Raw genomic sequence first — 16,940 nt, 5'->3', positions numbered from 1 at the left:
GGGAGATATTCATGCCTGGAGGAGGAGGAGGAAATAGGAATAACGAAAATATCTGAGGAGCTATCGCATTGGGCCATTGGATGGCGGCTGTGTCATCCTGAAGATTCAAGCTATTTGTAGGGTCTAACCATAAGAGTAGAACAAATTTTCCTTAAAAGCAAAAGCAACCAGCATAACAAATGGTAAACCACTTAAAAGAGTCCTTAAACTATTTTAGTTATTAATTTTTGACCCCTCATCTATTTCAAATCTTAAATTAGTTCCTCAATAATAAAAAGTATTAAATTTCGATCTTTCTATCCATTTTTGCCATTAAATTCGTCAAATTTTGCACTTATATCCATATGTTTTAATGGTAGATATAAATTGAAGGATCAGTATTTGACTATTTTTATTGTTGAGAGAGGGTAATTTGAGACTTAAATAGATGAAGAGTCTATAGTTGATGACTCAAATAGTTCAGGAGCTCCTAAGCAGTTTATCCTATAACAAAATACTCTTAACAATTACTATAATTAGTAAAAAAAAAAAGGTCAAAATCAGTTTTCTTTTTCCTTTTCTTTTTTGGGCAAGTCAAGATGAGTCAATTGTTATCACCCAATAACTAGGAGACAAAAGAAAAATGAGCCACGGTGGCGGCTGGCAGCAATGGATAAGAATTTTTTTTTTTTTTTTTTTTTTTTTAGCTAAGCGCAACTTGTGGGCAACTTAATTGGATGCATGTATTGGGCATAAAGTTCCAAGATGAATGGGCGCCATGTGTGATAGCAACACTAGACAGGTGCACCCAATTGGGCCTATGGCTGGTTTTAGATATGGCCTATGGGCTATGGCTATCATCAACTGGCTGGCTAGACAGGTGCACCCAAATGTCATTTCCTCATTTCATTTTCACCAAGTGGCCTTTGGCTAGCAGAACCAACTTGACCACTTGACTTCCCCCGTGTCCAAACTCCAGACTCTAATGTATAAATTTGCATATTCATTCGGCAGAAATTTGGATAGACCTGATTTGCGTAGATTATATTGTTTAAATTTTGTTACATCATCAATTATTGAGGAATTGATAAAATGACGTGGTAAAATTTGGATCACATGATCTGCATAGATCGGATCTATCCAAGTGATTAACGGGAACAACATACTACACAGGATAGGAAGAAGAAATAAAAATGGAGAGCTCCTTTGCAATCTAACCAACATTTCATACTATTTTGGTGCTAAAAACCAATTTGAGTTGTCGGCCAACACGGACGTCACAAGGCCGGTTTCAATTTGAGTAGTTCCATCTGCGCCAAAACCAAATTAATGTAGTAAGCAATTGTTTGTGGAGTAAACCCAAGTGCTATTACAGAATAAGTGCCTGCCCAAGTCATGGAGGCTAGCAGCCCCCCCGCGCCTTGGCCGTCCAAACAAATAAAAATGTTTTCGTAGGGTGTGTCCGTGAATAGAAATATATGGAGAACTGGTAAAGATAGATATATACGGAGAATAAGAAGGAGGATGCAACGCATGATATGAGCAACCATAATGCATCCCTTTTTCTCTTCAAAAAAAAAAAAAAAGAAGAAAAGATAGAGAGTTGTTTGAATATAATTAATTAGCGGGCCGAACAGTATAATTATAATGATGGCGGCCGTGCACGTCATTATAATTAGAATATTAAACACGATAGAAGCTAAAATCAATTATAAGGAGAGGACCTACAAATATCTAGGAGCCAAAACAAGACCCGTTTAGTTTGGTTGAAGCTGCACTAATTGGGAGACAAAAGGGACCGGATGCAAAACAACTTGGAAGTAGTTTCTACATTGGGTCCTTTACGTACCACTCACTGTTGAAGTAGCACAATGTAACGTGGCGAGAACATGGGGAACTCCCTATTTTTTTGTTGCCTATCTCATGTCTACCCTTATTCCTACTCTAACTTATTCTAAGGGAAAGGGCGCAACTGGACATAAGAGAACCGACGGGGACTGAATCACTTTAAGCCACTTAAACTGACAGTCACGTATTGTGCCAAGTGATAGAAAGTAAAATTTGAATCCTTGACCTTTTATCCCAACAAACCTTTAAGTCTATGATTACGTGAGGAACTCTCCATCACATTTCAACCTTGTGTGGAGGGAGGACCAGCCTTTCGAAGGCATATTATTGTTATTTTTTAAAAATAAAAAATAGAGAGAGAGAGAAGAAAGTGGGAATGGGAATTCTGGCGTTGAATGGTCTGTAGGACCCTACCCTACGCCAACCGTTTCAATTAGATTTAGATGCATATAAAGTATAAGAAAATAAATATCTCACTTGCCTTCATTATTGGCTTAATTCGTATCAACAGCCATCTATTGTCCTATTGATGATCAGTTGTTGGCTGATCTTGACCACCCTCGTGGAACTACTTTTTCAAGAAAAAATCAACAAATTCAGAAACCCCAACTGTGGAGGAGCCAATTCGCCAACGCCACGTGTCAGTTCGAGCAAGTTAACTCAGGCAAGACCATCGCTTTCTAGCTAGGTGGACCGAGTGGACCGAAGCTCTCAAAGCCCTTCGAAACCAGCAGACAGAATCCAAAGAGGAGTCTATCTGTGGTAGGGCTCATAATCCTATAAGAAAACTACTACCAATAGTCCTATAAATATAGTACAACGAGACAAAGTAAAGTACGCCATTTATAGTAATCATTACTGTTACTTTACTCATAGCTATAACTGATTTGACCGTCGGAGTCACAACGGGGAGCTAGTCCCGCAATTCATTCTTTTGCAGGTCAGTTCGGATTTCCCCTCGCTGACACCAGTTCGTCCCCCTCCCCCGGTTCGCTAGCTCAGTTCGAATCGTGCTCTCGACAATCTCATCACCAACCATTACGACCACCGTTACTCCACCTGTTTTTTTTTTTTTTTTTTTTTTTCCCCAATCCTTGGAATGGTATAAATGAACTTGCCTGTTTTGATTGTCTTTCGACTAATAGAGTAATAGTCAGCCAGCCTTCAACAAATTCGGAAAGGACAAAAGAAACGGAAAGTTAATCTGACATCAACTTTCCTAAAAAGTAAATCAAATTACTAGCTAGCAGTTTGATTGACTTTTGACTATACTCGTCAAATTAACTACCTCAGCAGATTTCACCCAGATTCTGGCCTGGGGGACAAAGCAGACAAATAAGTAATTATATATATATCCTCCTTTTCCTCTTTCTTGGCTCAGAAAGGGCTTGCCTGGAACCTGTTGCTCAATAAGAAATTTTGGAATCTTCCTTTTCATAGCTTTATTGTCGCATTAAAATGATAAATTTGGTGTAAATTAGAGTCTATTGATAGCAAAATTCTTCTTCTTTTTTTTTTTGGGTAACACACAAGCAATTTTGAAAAGCTTTGTGTTGACTTTTTTCTTTTTAATATTCAAGAAATTAAAATTTTTAGTATTTAAAAAAAATTTGTCTTCGTTGCAATTTCAACACAAACTCAGGCTCGGTATGAATTTTCTTTTTTTGAAAAACCCAGCCTTTCGTCCACTACTCATCGCCACCACCCACTGCTTCTGCCGCCGCCGCCGCCACCAACAACATCGCCTATAGTCCAGCAGCATTTGCCGCAGCCCACGTTCCAACGGGAATCCGCAGCGAATCATGCGAGGCCTTGGGCTTTTGCACGATCTTCGAGATGTAGACTTTTTATTTTTTAAATCGACCCGGGCTTATCCCCTGGGTCTGTGGCACGTGAACCCCCCTCCCTCTCGGACCTTTCTTTTTGATCGACTTGCTTAAACAATTCCAGTTGCCCAATATCGTGATGTATTCAGGAATTTTGGAACTAGTTCTCATTATTTTAAGTTGTAGTGTGACATTATGTTGGAATTAATTCCATCCTTTGAGGGTTAGTAGTATTATATATATATATATATATATGAAAAATAAATTTGAAATAGAAATAGAAATTTTTGATTTGAAAATTTTCATTATTGAATTCGAACCAAATTCGTATAATTTAAAATCAAAAAATCTAATTTCAATTTTAAATTTCGAATTACCAATTTCGAAAATTTTGAATTTAATTTGAATTTGTTCGATAAATGGATTTTTTTTTTTATTTTGCACACTCCTATGTGCCATGGATCAAATTCACAAGAGAAATGGAGGCAACCCAGAAGACCTGACCCTCTTCCAGCAAGGTCTTACGAAGGAAGTAAACTAAGATTGCGTGCCAAGATCAAATGCGTCTCAGTTGCAATCAATCTCCTTTCCATATTCCGTATCCAATAATTTAATCTATCAATCAATGGATAAAAAATTAAGCAATCGAATTTAGAATACAGAAGATTGCATGTGACTGTAGCCTGCTGCAGCGTTTGTCGACGAAATTGGCGTTGGTATCACAATTCACATACTCACAGATCAATACATGCAAGCAACTTTCCCCAACCCCTACTTTTGCCCCTTGGCTAGTCTGAAACTTTCAACGGATTCACATTCGATTAAACATTAAACCCACCTGATACCTATCTATATATATATATAGCAGTAGTATTTCTCATCATCGATCCCTGCTCAAATGTGTAAACTGACATAAACGGCAAGTCAAAAAGGAAGTGGAAAATGGAGAAGAATTACAACCTAACAAAAAAGTTCTTGTGCACTTTTCTCTCCCTCGTTTCCTCCATTTCCTTGGTGCAACCAACTTCAGCTGCCACAACCCCGTCAGCCTACACAAACTTCGTGAAAACCAGATGCAGCGCCACGACCTATCCTGCAGTTTGCATCAGAACCCTTTATCCCTACGCCTCTTACGTCCAAACCAACCCCTTAAAGCTGTGTAAGACGGCCCTCAGCGTAGCCATACAAGGCGCCAGCAACACAACCGCCAAAGTTTCAAAGCTGGCCTCTCGGAAAGGGTACTATTCGCGCATGGAAGCCGCAGCCCTCAAAGACTGCATGTATGATGTGAAAGATGCGATTTCTGAGCTCAAGCAGGCTCTTAGTGCAATGACACGTCTTGGAGGTGCCGACCGGCAGTTCCAATGGGCTAATGCCAAGACTTGGGGTAGCGCTGCCATAACGGATCTGGAGTCATGCCTGGATGGATTTACTGGGAGAAAAATTAGTCCTGCCCTCAGGGCAAATATCAAAAGTTTCGTATTACCTCCACAAAAGCTTATAAGCAATGCTCTATACCTAATCAACCATCTTTACTAGCAGTGATTGAACTGCTTCTGTCTGTCGCAGTAAATTGTTTGTCTGGAATTAATTTCTGGATGGCTTTCACTTTTCACACAATCTGCACTTCATTTTGGTAGCACTAACAGCACTATCAACATGCACGCGACAATTGTAATTTATGAAATTCCATAGGCATGATGGTATTATAAATAATAACAGTGGAGCTTATGCCTCATTTTTTTTTCCAAGTACGAGTGATTCAATCGTACACTTCTCAGTCTTTGTTGCTGCTTTATTATATAGTCTAGTACAAAATCTGCAATACATATAGCTGATCGAGAGTGCAGCCAACATTGGCTCCCAACTGGTAGACTAGGGAATTTGGTCTGGTGGATAGGTTTTTGCCCATTGCCGATACGTACATTTCCCAAAAAAGTGCTATAGTTAGGAATACTAGCCAACTTACAGAACCCAAATTACAAATTTGTAAGTTGGGAAGCTTAAATGTCCAAGACTACAATCTTGTTGGCCGTGGAAGCGTTGTTTGCTAAATCCCTAACTTGTTGCAAGACCGGGTGTTGACGACTTACCAACGACTTGTAGCAAGCTTCCTCTTGATTTGTGGCTAAATCCAATACAAAGTCTGCACATTTTTCTTATGCCATCATATCCCTCAGCAGCTTTCAGTTTTGAACATTTCTACAAACTCGTGCGGAACTTTTAATTGCTGGAGAGTTTCTACGCTGTCACTCATCTTACCCACGCAGTCCAACGATGCAATTTGCTGTTCTGGCCTCCAAACCCCTGACCCGCTGCTTTTGTCATGAAGTTCCTGGCCTTGGACAAGGACTTTGACAGGACTTTTCGGTACCATTCCAGCGAATCAAATTAATGCAGGAATCAACATCGTGGGCTTTCTTGCATAAGGCCTCTAGATTCCCTTGTGCAGCATCTGGGGAAGTTGCAGCTGGGGCAGCTGCCACCGCGACATATGTTGCAGAAAGGAACAGGAATAGTGATCATGAAAGGGCGCCGCCTCTGGCCCTGTTTAATAGTAATTCCCTTATGAATATGATGGCACTTTCAATAATAATAATGGAATTGTTTGGACAGAGTATTATTTGAAATATTAGTTGGAATAATTATTGTAGTTTTTTTTGTGATTTGATGTATATGAGATAAAAAAGTGATTAAAAATATAAAAAAATAAATTAAAAAATATATTTATAATGCAAAAAAAATATTATTTAAAATAATTGACTATCCAATTATCAGGAAATGTAAATGTGTTATTTGGAATAATTGGCTATCCAATAAGAGGAGGATGGTTGGGAAATGTAAATGTGTTATTACTACTATTATTCAAGGGTTGAAAGAAGAATATTTGGGTCCTTAGAATTAGGCCCCTACCCCCCATCGTAAGCGTCAAAGCAAGCCAGTGGAAGATTGGAAATCTTCGTAGGATCAAAATTAGACCAAAATGACAAATTCTGCGGAGGACGCGTCGTCTTTTCCAATTTTCCATTCCACCTCGGAATAAGATGCTGGTCACCGCCGATGATTTACGATACGATACGATACTTACTAACTACTCGATCGATATTCGATGCATGCTAGGGAAGTCCTCATTTGTCAATTGCCGGTGTCAAAAAATAAAAAGAAAAAGGCATTAAAATTATTTATTAGAAGGGACGTTTAGATCGACTTAAGCTATTTCATTGGCATGGGGCCCCATAATTAAAAATCAAATGGATGCTGACCAGTCAAGCAACTTCCCTTTTGAAAATGATTTCCAAATTTTTTTTTTTTAAAAAAAAAACACGAAAAGTAAAAGCATTAGTTAGTCGCCAGTCAAATTAAAGACGAGAAAAAAGGACGCACGGCTCATCGTATTGCGTATAATAATTAAACAAGACAAAAAAAAAAAAAAAGGCTTGAGTAATTTCTTAGTACTGCTACTACTATACACATTCAAGGTTGAAAACTCAAAAGTAAAGCTAACAGACACACAAGCGCTGGCTGAGGCTGAGATCAGAGGAAACAAATTAAACCTGAGACCTTCGCATGCTGAGTGATTTACTGCTTTCTAGTAGTTTCCACCAGCCATTTGGTTAATCAATGCCAAGGCATTGCTGGTCACCTGTGCAACATTGGTCATTCTGGTTTTAATGGAAGACTTAACCCTTCCATTCAAGGTCCGGCCGGCAAACCCATCCGCACAAGTGCTGTCGTCAGTGAGCGCAGCACTCACCCAAGTCTGTGCGTTGCTGATGTGCCAGAATAGCTCCGGCCCCCGGGACCTACCCAAGTTCTTGATCTCCTGGACGGAGTTGCTGAGCCGGTCCACGCTGTCGGCCATCTGTTCTAAGCAGTCCCTCAGAGCTGCATACTCTCTACCTTGCAGCCCTCTGAATTTGGAAAGCTTAGCCACGAATGCTCTAGTGGACTGAGCCCTGTCCAGGCTCACGGACAGAGCCGTTTGGGCCAACTGGTTCGGGCTCCTCTGAATGGTCGCGGCGAAAGTCGAAAGGGATTCGACACACAGAGATGGGTAGGTAGTGGTTCTGCATTTGGCCCGGATGAAACTGGTGGCTGCGGCCGCGGCATCTGACTTGGCCGGAATCCACGAGAGGGACAGACTCAAAATTAGTAAAGGCAGTATTGGGTAAGCCATCTCCCTTTTTTTACTTTTTCGCCCTTAGAGAGCGGATGGATATGTATGTGATAACTGATAAGAAGAGAGGGTAGGGTGGATGAAGACTGAAGGAGAATAGGTTCTATTCACAGCATCATTGAAGGCAATCTATGTCTCTATATATAATAGGAAAATGAAAAGTGGGGAAGAGTTTAAAAGACTCGAATGGTATGTCACGTGTAAATTGGGGCCCAGGCCCTGGGTATGTGAACTCGTCGTGTTTCCGTCATCTAACGTGCGCCGAGTGTTTGATTTCATATTGGGTTTGGCGTATTTGCAATTAGGCATCATAAATCATAAAATAATATTCTCTCAATCCCAGTTATTTAGTTGAAAATTTAAGGCCTGTTTGGAACCTGAATTTTTTGGGAGTTTGTCTAAAACTTTACAGTAGTGTACTTTAGAAGTTTTTGAAAAAATTTTGTAAAAGTTTTTGTAAGGTGAAAAACTTTTTATTCTTTTTTTTTTCTCTTTCCCTTTCTTTTTCTTTTTCTTTTTCTTTCTTTCCTTTTTCTTTTCTTTCCTCTCTTTTTCTTCTTCTTCTTCTTCTCCTTCTTCTTCTTCTTCCCCGTTACCTCCGCCACCCCCAGCAGCAACTCCACCTCCCGTCGCCCCCCTCTGCCCCTTCCCCCTCCCCCCGCTGCCCCCCTCTGCCCCTTCCCCTCTCTCCCCCGCCGCCTCCCTCTGCGCCACCCCCCTCTGCCCCTTCCCCCTCTGCCCCTTCTCTCCCGCCGTCCCCCTCTGCCCCGCCTTCCCTCTCTCTCCCGCCGTCCCCCTCTGCCCCGCCTTCCCTCTCTCTCCCGCCGTCCCCCTCTGCCCCGCCTTCCCCCTCTCCCCCGCTGCGCCACCCCCATCTGCCCCTTCCCCCTCCCCCCCGCATTCCCTCTCTCCCCCGCCGTCCCCTTCTGCGTCGCCCCTCTCTGCCCCTTCCCCCCTGTGCCCCCCTCGCCGCCCCCCTCTGCGCCACCCCCCTTTGTGCCGGACGTAGAGAGAAAAAAAAAGGACAAATTATCCAATTGACCCTTTAACTCTTTGTCTAGGTAAAATTAAGCCCCTCATCTATTTTTTGCTGACTTTAAGCCCTCGAACTTGTAAAATGGGAAATCCGTGGCCTTTTTAGCCAGTTTCTCCGGTTTTGCAACCGGATGACCAATTCACACGAACGCCATGTGCTTCTTTCGAGGGCATTTTTGTCCTCATATTCTAAGCAAAAAGGGCACACATAGTCCACCTTTCTACAGTATTTGATTTCCTTCACCTCCCTTACTCTTCCCTACGCAACCCCCACGCAATCCCATGGCCGTCTCTGTCACATTCTCGAGGATTGCTTCCAAATTCTGCACATCTAACAGGGCCTTAATTTTTTAAAATCAATGATTTGATTGTGATATTTATATTTTTTAATTTTATTTTTATAAATTTAAAATTTAAATTTAAATGATAACATACACATAATTAGAAAAAATAATTATATTTAAAAAAATTAAATTTTTTTAATATAATAAATATTTTAAAATAAAAAGTATGACATTTTTAAAAGAGATATTTCAAAAACCTCCCCTGAGGTTTCTGACAGTCTCACTCACCTCCCCTAAACTTTGCAAAATATCAGCTACCTCCCCTGTCAGGTTATTAGGCCCTATTTGTGATATCATTGATGATGATTTGACAGATATACCCTCATAACTTATGATATATTTCGAAACTATTTTGACAGAATTAGTTAAATGACTAATACGAATGATTAACCAACTTAACTATTATTTGCTCTTTATCGTTGGTTTAGCTGTGCACAAGGAGCTATTGGCTTCTACCTTCCAAAATGCAATAGGCACCTTGCCTTTTCCATTAATTTCAGATACACTCTCTGAAATTTCATTGTTGTTAGATGATTTGTACTGTTCAACAAAAAATTAAGGCTCCGTTTGACAAGTGAATTTTTTGGACGTTTGTCTAAATTTTACTGTAACTTACTGTAGAAGTTTTTTTAAAATTTTTTGAAATATGTAAATTTTTGGAATATTTTGAAGTGTATAGTTTAAAAATTTTGAAATTTTTTTTGAGATTACTGTTGCTAAAGTTTTTAAAAAACTTGTAACAGATAAACTTGACAAAAAACTCAAGTGCCAAACAAGGCCTAAGTCACTAATGATAATCTTGAGGACAAATGTGGGATGGAGTGTTTTTCTCTCTCCTGATATATATTTAAAATTGTTTGTGCATTTGAATTGGGTGAGATTTGATATACTCTGCTTAGTTTTAGGGGAGGTAGCTGATATTTTGCAAAGTTCAGGAGAGGTGAGTGAGACTCTCAGAGATCTCAAGGAAGGTTCCTGAAATTATCCCTTTTTAAAATCAACGAAGGGATAATAGTATTGAGTTTGTTTGGACAAAGATAATTTGGTTTGCAAAATTTGTTTTCATAAATTCCAATCACCTTTTTATCTCACATACATCACATCACATCACAAAAAATGCTACAATAAATATCTCAAATAAATCATCCAAATAAACTCTTATACAAACAAACTCACTGTCTATGTGGCGGAAAAAAGTACTCCGCCAATCAAGCACAAAATCAAGGAAAATCGGCAGAGTAGCAGGAGATGAGATATGTGGACCCGCGATATTGCGGTGGGAATGTACTGCTGTTCGAAATTTTTAATGTATTTGTGGTTTGACGTTTTGCTACCGACGTTGACTCAAACCAACCAGCCAGCTCACTCTTGTTTGCTTCCTACAGTTTTGATTTATGGCGCAGCTCAGTGCTGCCCCACGCCAGCGTACCCTAATACTCCTATTTTGCAGTCCCCACACCAGCTTTGTTTGTCTCCATTTGACAAGCACCAAAAAAAAATCACAGAGAGAGAAAAATTTTAGTCATGTCGTCACTTTCGTGGCTTTGGTAATGAAACAAATTGTCGAGTTAGAATGGATTCCTAATGATACTCAACATGCGAAAATGATACTTAACATACCAACGTAAAAGAAACTTAAAAAAAAAAAAAAAATGACCCGCCTCTTTTACTTTTAATAATTTTCATGCTTTAGTCAATCGTAAAAACATGTCATGATTTCCAGTCAATTTTTATAATTAAGCTAGCAAAATTGAGAATATATGTTATCAGTATGGTTTTCAGACATGAAAAATGAGCCTTTCTACATGAAGGGCTTACCCATCCTCGAATACCGGCGTTGGTAACCGGTGGGTAGGGCGGGTGCATATGGATGATGCATTTGAGATGCTATGCCAGACCAGACATGTGATTTGTGAATGTAATGTTTGTGGTCTTTGTTCTGTGTAGATGATAATAATAGGTATCCGATGATAATAGAGTGTGAAACCATTTTTGTTACTATTACCAGTTAGCAGGACGTCTTATGGTACTGCTATAGTTCACCATAATCAAGAAACTCCCTTCCAAAGCAGCAAGATTATTAGCGCACCATAATCGAGAAAAAACTACTCCCAATTTTATATACTTTGGTGGGACAATGCAGCCTACTTTTTACTTTTGCTTTTGTAAAGCGGCAAAATAAAATAAAGCTCCAAGTCTTCCAAAAGCACCCGTCCGGGAGTAACGTTTTCAAAACCAGATTTTTTTTTTTTTTTTTTTTTGTCAAAACCAGATTTGGAGGAGTCAAAAAAAGGTTTTTGGTTACTCTTTCTTTCTAGCTTGTTTTTCTTGATTGATTTCAACTCAAAGCCACTACTAGCTTTGGAATTAATAGGTGTTGGCATGATTAAAAGAACCAACCAACCTTCCTAATAATTAATAGGTGTGTGTTTTTTCTATTTCTCTTTTAATAATTTCAAGTATAGTCAAGTTTTAGTAATTTTACTTGCTGAAGGTACAGAGAGTTTTTAGATGTGCTTTTATGTATTTGTGATTATTATACTCTTCTTCTTCAAAATTTTTTTTTTATGTGTGTTGAAATATACTTTCAATTTGTGATTTTTTATTTTTTGGTGCTAACAAACAATAAGGATATAAGATTATTGGCCTAGCCAGAATGTCATATCTCTCTCTCTCTTCTCTTTTTTATTCTGCCCTACTTGTAGGAGGCCATCATCATCGACCTTTCGAGCGCCATACAAATTAATTTTATAGTACGAGAAAATTCTTTTTTTTTTTTGAAAGGCTCTCCCGATGAAAAAAAAACATCCTCCGGACATAGGAAATAATACGTGTAAAATTCATTTTCTTTGCATGGCCACGGCACATTACCGTTTTGTCGGTTTCTAACTGGTATTGGTTGAAATTTTGAATCAGGAATTAGAGGTTGGAGAATCCAACGAGAGTCCGCATCAGCATGGGCATGGGGACAGGCGTCAAGAGATGTTGTCGGCTCTGTATTTCACGCTTTCCCAGGCCCCATTCCCACTCCGATTCGCATTTACGGTGATGGAGAAAGCAACCCAGCAATGACTTTTCGTTGAATTAATTAAACCTAATCCCAGATTAAATTTCAAAAGCCGACAACTCTTGGAGTCAATCCAAGACTTAACTATCCAACCCAAACCCTTCCCAGAACCGATCGATGTGGAATAACTAACCTAAAAGGGGGAACCCTGCTGCTAAGTGGGATACTACCACCCAAGAACCCAATCCCAACAGCCAGTTGTCTTCTTTCAACTCCAATAATGACTTTTCGTTGAATTAATTAAACCTAATCCCAAATTGAATTCCAAAAGCCGGCAACGAAAGCAGCCCCGTCTAAGAAAGTTGAGCTTTAATTAATCTGATACGATATACGATACGAAACAAGCACTGAGGTAAGTAATACATACCACTACTACATACTACAAAGATACTGGAATACAGTAGCAGCATCCTACGATACGATAATGATTTTTTTTTCTTTGGTCAACACAGGGAGTGTCCCAACCTTCGACTAGACTAATTTTCGTGCGCTTGTGTACCCCGCTCCTCAAGGATACACAAGATGATAGAAGGAGTCGAACCTGACCACACAGTATCAGGACCTGATTAGGCAACTCCAGCACCAGCCGAGCCAACCCCGAGGAGCACGATACGATAATGATCCATCGGAAGATATTTTTGTTTAGGTTTAGGTGTAGTTCAGTCGATGAGATGAAGAATTATTGAGGAATGTCACGCCGACGATGGATGCGATGATTAAACTACTTAATAAAATAAAATGATAACGAAAGATTTTATGGGCCGACAAAGGTGTGTTATAGGCTTTGCCAGACCTCAGTGTGTGGTCTGGTCTGATCTGATCTCCGGGGAAGAGGAAGGGGAAGGCAACCACCCTTTGATATTTTTTTTGGGAATAATAATTGCATGCAATTGGAGAACCAGTAGTAGTTTAATTGTAGGGTCTCAGCCAGTTGGGAGTATTATTTATTTATTTATTCATTCCTTGACAAATGCCTTTCTAAGCATTGCGGATTTTAAATTTAATTTAGGTGGGTGAGTCATGAGTGAGAGTTTAGTCCCTTAAATATCCTCTAAATTTAACAGATGGAGGTCAGTAGTATACGTGTACCTGCTCCTGCTTGCACCTCAGTCTCTAATTTCTCTCCAAATCCAAATGTATGGGTGGCTCAGCCTGCTCGAAGCTCTGCCCCGTGCTTCATAAAGCAACAGCCCCATGCAATTGACCGCTTGAATTGATTTAGTTTGAATTTTGATGGAATGAAGATTAACTGTCAAAAACAAATATGAATTGAGTGACAAAATTAATTAATGTAATTTAATTTGCTTTTGCAAATTATTGTCTTGATATTCACATTCATTTCATTTGTGTTAGTCTTTACCGATAGTGTCTGCATTATTATAGAGCTTCGTGATTGAATGTCAAAGGCACGCATCCTTCTTGCTCCTAAGCAATCTGTCTGTCGGCGTATTGGCTACTTAAAAAAATATATAGACGCCGCGGACGACCAAGGCTTCAACAATCACGAAACCTACGGCCCACTAATGTATTCTTTTAGCTGCTAAATTTTGAAAGATGATGCCTGTCTTTTTTTTCCCCCATCCACACCAGTTCCCATTGTTCCCACGTGCTTCTTTTGCTGCGTCCTCCAGGAGACTATTCTAGCACGATATTGTATGTGTTGAGAGCCATACAAGATTTGTTGCTCCTGCTGACTTGAGAAGAAATGCATTCGTTGATCCAACTGTAATGACCAGCACCATGCAAAGATATACTTTACTAGAAAGGAATTGAACCTCCCACTAATCTGTGGTGTTCCTAAAAATTTCAGAAGAACATATTCAGCTGGTCTACAAATTCAATCCTCTTTCTAACATCATTGCTTTAACTTTTTGAACATCATCAAACCGTCCTGCACTCACATAAATCTTCATCAAAAGCTCAAAATTATGCTCATTATCTGGCTCCAACTCAAACAATGCTGTCGCAGCAATCTCAGCCAAGTCAACGCTTCCATGAAGGTAGCAACCATAGAGCAATGCTCCCCAAACAGTTGGACCGGCCTCAGTATCCATTCTATTCACGATAAAGTCATAAGCTTCATCAATGAGTCCCGCCCTTCCATAAAGATTAACCATGCATGCATAGTGCTCCATAATTGGCCTGACTCCGTAGTCATTCCTCATCATCCTAAAAAGCCTCTGTCCGTCTTCTACCAAACCCATATGAGCACAAGCGGACAACAAAGACACAAATGTGATAGCGTCTGGTGAGGCATTAGCTTCTACCATTTGCTCAAAGTAAAATAAAGCTTCGGCATCTCTACTATGAGCAGAAATTATTGAGTTCCAAGAGATTAAATCCTTCTCAGGCATGTGTTCAAACAACCACCGCGCTTCCTCCAGCTTATTGCAATTGGAGTAAAAAGCAATCAAAGAGTTGGCTGTAGATAAATCCCATTCGATTCCATGACGAAGAACCCATCCGTGAATTTGAGTTCCAAGTCTCCAGGATGACACGCTCGAAATAAGTGCTGACAAAGTAACCGAGTCGAGTTCAAGCCCCTCGCACACCATCGACACAAATATATCAAGTGCCTCCATTATAAGCTCATGTCGAACGTATCCACTTAGCATTGAATTCCAGGAAACTAAGTCCTTATCCACGATTCTGTCGAAGACTTTTCGAGCCTTAACAATGTCGCCACATTTAGCATACATATCGACTAGTGCATTAAGGGCAAAGCCATCATTCCCAAACCCATAACGGATTACATGGCGATGAACTTCCTCGCCAACTTGGATCAACCCAATGCCTCCGCAAGCTTTCAGCACGCGAGGAAACGTGTGCCGATCAGGCTCCAAGCCCTCTTCAACCATCTGAAAGTACAATGCCAATGCATCTTCGTGCAAACCCTTTTCAGCATAGCCGGCTATCAGTGAATTCCATGGAAAAGCCGATTCATGACGCTTAGGCATTTGATCGAATAGGTGGTGAGCTTCGTCCAAGTGCCCGTTGAGAGCACATAATCTGATGAGCTTTGACGAAATGCCCGCATTTTTGCGCAGAAGTTTATCAGGTATAAGTCGGCGGATTCGAAAAGCATGGTCAAAGGCTTGTAAGTCAAAGCAAGTTTCCAAAAGGGAAGCGAAGATATGGGTATCATTAACTTCAATGCCCTTTTCTATTGAGGATTCTATTTCGTTAATGACAAACTCGAGGGCTTGGAGCTTCGTACGGGGGTAGTTCTTGGCTAAGAGTGGAGTGGGATTTGGTGCTGGGAATCGGAGTTTGGTTCTCGCTCGAGGAGGATAATTTTGTCTTAGCTTCTGTTTCTTACTGGTTTTCTTATTTGACGAGGAAGAGAGCGGGCGACATGCAGAGAGTTTGTAAAGAGACGGTTGTTGTAGGAGGATTATGCCGATTTCCAGCATAACGAGAACTAAGACGAGTCCAAATTCGGAGAGTGATCGCTAGAAATTGCTCCAGAGAGCTGACCACGTAATAATGAGTGGTATACGTTTTTCTGCTTAACAGTAGTATCTTTTCGGCACAAAGTTTTCATTTTAATGGAATTCGTCTGCTAAATGATTCAATTCCGGGGAACCACCGGCTCTTAGCGGCATTGTGGCACCAATTGCACGGAAGCAAACTATTGCACGTGACTTTTCTTTGTCCATCTTTCTTTTCCAACAATATTTTATTTGATCAACGTAACGTGTCGTGCTCTCCTCCTCCTTCCTAACCACCGCCCCTTTATCTTCCCCCCCCCCCCCTCCCCTCCTTTCCGTATAAATGCCTGTACACCAATGTTCACGGGAGCAGGAAATCAAAGAAGACTGCTGCTACATTTTTTTTTTTTTTTTTTTTTTGATGGTAATAAAGGTATCAACTGTTCGATCGCATAATCAAGTAGGACCGGTGGGGGATTCTCTCCAAGTGATGTCCCGAAGTTCTAGAGTTCTAGTGACTAATTGTAAGCAATAGTGGCATCAATTTGTAGTAGTATGGGTTGAATTCATTTGTTTCTTAGTAACATATGTGGAACCGGCGACTTATTGGTTCAATTGTACGATTGTGTTACACTAACGTTCAGTCATTAGTTAATGACCTTGTGCAGCAAGACGGATTTACAAGTATATAAATCCTTAATGTGGTGTATTTTTTTCAATACTTATAACGTTTTGGATTTGGGCAAACAAGAAGGCTTGACAGACTTGTGTTTGGATTGCATTTTTCTAGATTTTTTTTAGAAAAATTACTGTAGTGATTTGATATATATGAGGTGAAAAGGTGATTGGGAAATGTATAAATTGCTGTCCAAACATGGCTAAATTTGCAGCCCACCTCACCTGTGAGCAATCAATAAACAACGCGTACCTTTGCTTGTATGGTTGAATACGAATTTCACTGAAATACTAAAAACAGCAATTTGATGTATGTGAGGAAAAAAGATAATAGAAAAATGTGTTCACGGAAAATGACGAAATTTTTCTACGGAAAACAGCAATCCAAGCAAGGCCTTAGGGGAGGGATCCTTTCAGGTGATCCCAATTACTTCTATGAAATTTAACTAATTAACTATTAAGCTGTGATTTTAGGGGAGGGGAAGCGCGGGAAAGGAGGGGAGGGAACAGAGCATTGGTTGGGTTGTGCAATAGTGGTGGAGGAGGAAGACGTTGTTG

The 16,940-nt window shown here is 40.1% G+C and overlaps 3 protein-coding genes across 3 annotated transcripts; 1 reads left to right on the top strand and 2 right to left on the bottom strand.

The window, feature by feature from the left end:
• The first annotated feature begins 4,595 nt into the window (after positions 1-4,595).
• LOC113730169 (pectinesterase inhibitor 4-like) lies at positions 4,596-5,192 on the top strand. The gene has a single exon (XM_072081522.1). It carries the CDS (start codon positions 4,596-4,598, stop codon positions 5,190-5,192), a length of 597 nt encoding a protein of 198 aa, XP_071937623.1.
• A 1,820-nt stretch (positions 5,193-7,012) lies between these two features.
• LOC113730168 (21 kDa protein-like) lies at positions 7,013-7,959 on the bottom strand. The gene has a single exon (XM_027254680.2). The coding sequence runs from the start codon at positions 7,828-7,830 to the stop codon at positions 7,243-7,245; it is 588 nt and encodes a 195-aa protein (XP_027110481.1). The 5' UTR covers positions 7,831-7,959; the 3' UTR covers positions 7,013-7,242.
• A 6,031-nt stretch (positions 7,960-13,990) lies between these two features.
• Positions 13,991-15,979, bottom strand: LOC113730167 (pentatricopeptide repeat-containing protein At4g25270, chloroplastic-like). Its single transcript, XM_027254678.2, has one exon. The coding sequence runs from the start codon at positions 15,687-15,689 to the stop codon at positions 14,106-14,108; it is 1,584 nt and encodes a 527-aa protein (XP_027110479.1). The 5' UTR covers positions 15,690-15,979; the 3' UTR covers positions 13,991-14,105.
• Positions 15,980-16,940: the final 961 nt, after the last annotated feature.

Source organism: Coffea arabica, chromosome 2e (genome assembly GCF_036785885.1).
Source record: "Coffea arabica cultivar ET-39 chromosome 2e, Coffea Arabica ET-39 HiFi, whole genome shotgun sequence".
Taxonomy (NCBI): Eukaryota; Viridiplantae; Streptophyta; class Magnoliopsida; order Gentianales; family Rubiaceae; genus Coffea; species Coffea arabica.
Note: the sequence above shows the minus strand (reverse complement) of the source record. Positions and strands in the feature narration are given on the sequence as shown.

Bases quoted from the DNA above. Each gene is read 5' to 3' on its own strand.
- LOC113730169 (XM_072081522.1), top strand. From the start codon at position 4,596: ATGGAGAAGAATTACAACCTAACAAAAAAGTTCTTGTGCACTTTTCTC.
- LOC113730168 (XM_027254680.2), bottom strand. From the start codon at position 7,830: ATGGCTTACCCAATACTGCCTTTACTAATTTTGAGTCTGTCCCTCTCG.
- LOC113730167 (XM_027254678.2), bottom strand. From the start codon at position 15,689: ATGCTGGAAATCGGCATAATCCTCCTACAACAACCGTCTCTTTACAAA.